The sequence below is a fragment of the Chanodichthys erythropterus genome, chromosome 3 (assembly GCF_024489055.1).
Source record: "Chanodichthys erythropterus isolate Z2021 chromosome 3, ASM2448905v1, whole genome shotgun sequence".
In the NCBI taxonomy this organism is placed as follows: Eukaryota; Metazoa; Chordata; class Actinopteri; order Cypriniformes; family Xenocyprididae; genus Chanodichthys; species Chanodichthys erythropterus.
The window spans coordinates 58,065,100-58,070,991 of record NC_090223.1 but is presented as its reverse complement, the minus strand read 5'-3'; the positions used below and the strand labels follow the sequence as shown (position 1 = coordinate 58,070,991).

The following is a 5,892-nucleotide window of genomic DNA, read 5'->3' as shown; positions in this document are numbered from 1 at the left end:
TTCAGGTGTGTTTGATTAATGCTATAGGCAGCTGAAGGTTTTTTTCAGGGTTGGAGCTAAACTCTGCAGGACAGCGGCTCTCTAGGACTGAACTTGCCTTGCTCTACACAAAGGCTATAGAATGTATTGAACGTGTTGGGTGTTGCTCAGGCTGCAGTTCTACATGTATCTATCAGCGAGTTGCCGTATGCCAGCGGCCAAAAAAAAAGCAACATTCATGGTGGAGTGAGCTCTTAAAGGGCAAGTTCACCCAAAAATGAAAATTCTGTCAATTATTACTTACTTTACACATGACAATACTTTTTGTGTGCCAAAAAAATAAAATAATGAATTCTACAGTATCTAGTGAAGGGCAGTTTCAAAACACTACATCATAAAGCTTTGATGCTTTATGGATGTTTTGTATTGAATCAGTGGTTTGGAGCATGTATCAAACTGCCAAAGTCATGTGATTTCAGTAAATGAGGCTTCATTACATCATCACTGTTTCGAATCGTTTTGAAATTTTAATGGTTCTTGTGACTTTGCCAGTTTGATACATGCTCCAAACCTCTGATTCGAAACAAAAGATTTGTAAAGCTTCGAAGCTTAATGAAGAAGTGTTTTGAAATGAAGGACCGGAACAACATGAGGGTGAGTATAATTAATGTCAGAATTTTCATTTTTTTTGGTGAACTAACCCTTTAAAGGTGCTAAAGAGGATTTTTTGTTTTATACATTTTTGCAATATTACTTGAAACTGTCTTTACTAACTGCTTACTAAGACTATTTATTAGGTGCACTGAAAGTAATAATATTAATATACATCATCTGTGCATGAGGTAGGGCCTTAAAAACATCAGCCAATCGTTTACGCGATCATTAAACGATTGGCCCTCTGGCTTGTCAATCCACTTCCATGACGTTCCTTGTGCAAGACGTGCGAGACTACACTCTTTCCACACGCTACAGGCGCTGCATGCAATGTTTTTGTCAGGAGACAGGAGTAACAACTGCAGATTATGAGTTACCTGCGGTGAGTCCGACATAATGAATCCACTAACACGACACAGCGAATGCCGGTGGTAAAAAATTGTGTTCCAATACTCGTGCACGAGTTTTTGGAGGCGTTCACTCAAAATGAGCTGTGAAGGAGGGGGGGTTGTTCTCACTCATGCGCTCATTTCAAAAACTCACTAACAGTCTTTGGTTTCTCAGTCGACGAAAAGATCCTCTTTAGCACCTTTAACCCGAGTGGGCAGGGCACTCCTTGGGTTTGATATGCCAAGGTGATGGCATCCACTTTGCAGTGGGCCATTCTCTGCTTGGAGACAGCCTTTCCCTTCTACTGGCCTCTATAACAGGTAAGAGCTGATCTGAGGTCCTAAAGCTCTGTGTTCGTTCCACATACAGGCGCAAAGCACGGACTGGACGAAGCAAAGCTCTGGCTTGGTGCCTCCTCTAGGGGCAGCACTTGCAGCTTCACTTTTGGTCCCTTGGAGAAGTGGTGGGAACTTTAGGCACTTATCTGAGCCTGGGTCTCAGGACAACTTGAGTTAGCTGGACTGAATTCTAGGCATGATTCGTCAACCATAAACGCTTGGAGGTCTGCTACCCTCTTGATAGAAGCCAATGCAACCATGAGTACTGTTTTTAAAGACAGAATTTTTAACTCCGCTGACTGCAGTAATTCGGAGGGCCCTCTCTGCAGTGCTGTAAAAGAAAAGTCCCAAGAGGGTACTGAGTGCGAGCGGAGAGGAATCCAAATGATACAATTAAATTTGAAAAATGCACAATTAATAACAATAACAATGTTGGTTTTGATGATTTAATACTTATCTTGGTTTGATATCTGTTTGAGTCATTAAACTCCCATTAACATTTGTCTTTTTTCGCTTTAGACCTGATGGCACGGAAAGAAGAGAATCATGAACTGAAAGAAATAGAAGAGGAAGATCAATATAAGAGACATGACTTCATGGATGAAGAGAAATCCATACAGACTGAAATTACTTCTTCACGAAAAAATGTTCAGAAGACCGCTAACTTCACCTGCTCTCATTGTGGAAAGAGTTTCAATCAAAGATATGACCTTAAAATCCACATAAGAACTCACACTGGAGAAAAGCCTTTCACATGTCAACAGTGCGGAAAGAGTTTTATTAAGAAAACAAGCCTTAAACAACACAAGAAGATTCACATTTGTGACGGTGCGGCTCACACTGGAGAGAAGCCTTTCACCTGCCAACAGTGTGGAAAGAATTTAACTCAAAAAGCAAGCCTTAAACAACACATGATCATCATTCACAATAGAGAGAAGCCGTTCACATTTGAACAGTGTGGAGAGAGTTTCAAATATAAAAAACCCTTAATTACCACATGAACAATCACAATATAGAGAAGCCGTTCCCATGTGATCTGTGTGGAAGGCGTTTCCTACATAAAATGTCCCTTAACTTCCACAAAAAGGAAAACACTCAGGTGAGAACTGTAATGCATGTCATCATTGTGGAGAGAGTTTTAGTTGTAAAGTAAGCCTTGATTCACACATAAAAAGACACACAGATGAGAGTCCTTACATCTGCAAACTGGGATCCATAGAACTGCATTGTTCACTACTGAAAAATGACATGACTGGGGGAAATCTTACCATTCATTGTGTGCAGATATGATTAATAAACAGTAGATGTGATTATTTTCAGTATCAATTATGGTTTTTGTCAATACTATCAGTTGGTTGATAAAGCTGCAAAATCAACAATACTCTGTTAACTTGGAGATATTTGCAGGTTTATCACATTGTGAGGAAATGTAAAACCGAGTTTCATTTGCAAAACATAGTAAACTGTGATCTAGTGTAAAAAAAGTGATACAAATAGCACTAGAAGAAAAATGTACCCAGAATGTGCCAAAAGAAGGTCATTTATCACTTTAACAAATTATGTAGCTTAAATCTCGTACTATTGCATAGTGAAGAGGACTCTATTTTTCTAATATTTATGATCTGAATGGCAGATTAACGATTGGTTTATAACAATGCAGTTTTGTTGCACAAAGTTGGTTTTGATGTCTGTTGCTTTGAGTCATTAAACTCACATTAACTTGTATTTGCCTTTTTTTTCTTTAGACCTGATGGCACTGAAAGAAGAGAATCATGAACTGAAAGATAAAGAAGAGAACTATCAAGATGAAGGACATGATTTCACGACTGTGGAAAAATCGATACAGACCGAAATTACTTCTTCACAAAAAAATGTTCAGAAGACCACATCTAACACTAACTTAACCTGCTCTCATTGTGAAAAGAGTTTTAATAAAAGATGAAACCTTAAAATCCACATAAGAACTCACACCGGAGAGAAGCCTTTCACATGTCAACAGTGCGGAAAGAGTTTCATTCAAAAAGCAAACCTTAAATCCCACATGAGAGTTCATACTGAAGAGAAGCTGTTCACTTGTGATCAGTGTGAAAAGACTTTCAAATATAAAGAATCCCTTAATTCCCACATTCAGAGAGAACACTTGGGAGAGAATAGTTTCTGTTGTAAAGTAAGCCTCGACACTGGAGTGAAGCCTTTCACCTGCAAGCTGTGTGGGAAGAGCTTTGCATATAAAGCACGTTTTGATTGCCACATGAGAAGTCACACTGTAGAGAAACCTTTCACCTGCAAACTCTGTGGGAAGAGCTTCTCCCATAAAGGAAATCTTACAGCTCACTCGAAAACTCACACTGGAGAGAAGCCATTCAAGTGTCTTGAGTGTGGAAAATGTTTTACACATTCAGTAACCCTTACTTACCACATGACGCTTCACTCAACAGAGAACAGCTTTAATTGTCGTCAGTTTGGAAAGAGTTTCCCAGACAAGAGACGCCTTAAATGGCACTTAAAAATTCACTCCAGAGAGATGCCTTTCACATGCCATGACTGTGGAAAGAGTTTCAGATTTAAAGGAAACCTTAAGACTCACATGAAAGTTCACACTGGAGAGAAGCCTTTCTCCTGCACTCACTGTGGAAAGAGTTTCAGTCAGAAAATAACACTTGATGTTCACATGAGGCTTCACACTGGAGAGAAACCTTTTACATGTCTTCGGTGCAAGAAGAGTTTCACATATAATCACAGATCTGAAACGTCACTTGCAAACACGTTCTGGAAAGAAATCGCAATGCTCTGAGAATGGAAATGTTCAATGCATTCAATCTGGAGGAAGGCAATTTAACTCTGATCAGTTTAATAAAAAATGTATTTTGCTGTCACACTTAAAGATACCTCTGAACAGTCATGCAGATGTGAGACCACATGTGTGTTCGTTGTGTGGAAAGAGATTTAAATGGCTCAGCGGTTTAAAATGGCACCAGAAAATTCACATCTGCCGCAGCTGAATGTGATTGTCCACCTTGATGACCATTTGCATTCTTCACCTCTTTATAATTTAACTAAGCATTTTTTTTAATTAATTTTGTCTTATACATGTGAACTCCTATGGCTGCACCTACATCTTCTCTGCTATAGTTTAGTTATTCTCAAAAAAAAATTCTCAAGGCACCTTTCTGAATATGAAATTCATCTTTGAAACTTTTTTGCATATTTTTTACATTCACAAACAACTATATTACACCCTTCTTTCTTTCTGTGAAAAATACTGCAATGTAAATGAAAGATTATAAATAAAATGATACGAGTGAAATAAAGAATGTTGAACTGCATTATTTGATTCATTTATTTGATTCAAGTAGATACACACATAAACATGTTGTTAAGTGCAGTCACAAGACTCATTAAATGTAATAAGTTAAAAGGATAGTTCACACAAAAATGAAAATTTGATGTTTATCTGCTTACCCCCAGGGCATACAAGATGTAGGTGACTTTGTTTCTTCAGTAGAACACAAATAATGATTTTTTAACTCCGACCGTTGCCGTCTCTCAGTCATATAATGCATGTCAATGGGAACTCCATCTATAAGACTAAAAAAAAAAAAAAAAAAAATGAATGAAACGATCGCTTTGTGTGAGAAACCGAACAGTATTTATATAATTTTTTACCTCTAATACACCACTATGTCCAACTGCCTTGAGCATCCAGTGTGTGAGGTCTGAAAACACGCTCTGATGCCAGAAGTGATCTCTCGCACATATGGTCAGTGAGTGCGAGAGATCACTTCCAGCGTCAGAGTGCATTGTAATGTTACACATTTTGTGGCTTATTTGGAGTCATTTGGGGTGCAATGACTCACATGGCTAATAGATTGCCTAATAGTTATAAACAATCACTTTTAGATTTTCAATTAGATTTTCACTTAATTGTGCTGCACATGTCCGAAGATTTTTACTGAGGCAGCTGATGTTGAGAGAGGGATATACACCTTTAACACCGACTACAGTTTCCATTCATCAATAAGGTAAGAAGCAGATGTAAACTCACCATTATAAACCCAAATATTCATGAATGAACAGTCACACAATTATTGTGATGTTTCAAGTTCTTTGATTGGCTACATTAGCGGTCGCCCTAGAAGTGTCCAACTGAAATATAATGTTAAAAGTCAGAAAACTCGACAGCAACTTATCTTTCCAGGACCATGTTATTTAAGTTATGTTTAAGAAAGAGCTAGAATATTTTATAATCAGCCACCATATAAAAGAAGTTATCAATCTATCAATACAGCACCTTATTTAATATTAATACTACACTACTAGCCAAACCATTGTGACTGTAGGGTTTAGAGACAGATCACAGGTTCTTCCAGTCTTACAACAGAGTGAAAATGCAGGGAAAGGCTCTTTCCCTCCTGTCCTTCCTTAACATTTGTATCTTCTTCCCCACTTCCTTCCCTTTACCCATTCTTCTCTTCACTCAGAATGATTATTTAAAACTATAGTATTCTATGTCAATGCAAGTGATTTAACA

General features: G+C 38.0%; 1 protein-coding gene across 1 annotated transcript; it reads left to right on the top strand.

Annotated features, from left to right (window-relative positions):
* Positions 1-2,358: 2,358 nt before the first annotated feature.
* LOC137005050 (gastrula zinc finger protein XlCGF57.1-like) lies at positions 2,359-4,155 on the top strand. The gene is made up of 2 exons (XM_067365810.1): positions 2,359-2,460; positions 3,361-4,155. The coding sequence occupies exons 1-2, from the start codon at positions 2,359-2,361 to the stop codon at positions 4,153-4,155; spliced, it is 897 nt and encodes a 298-aa protein (XP_067221911.1).
* Positions 4,156-5,892: the final 1,737 nt, after the last annotated feature.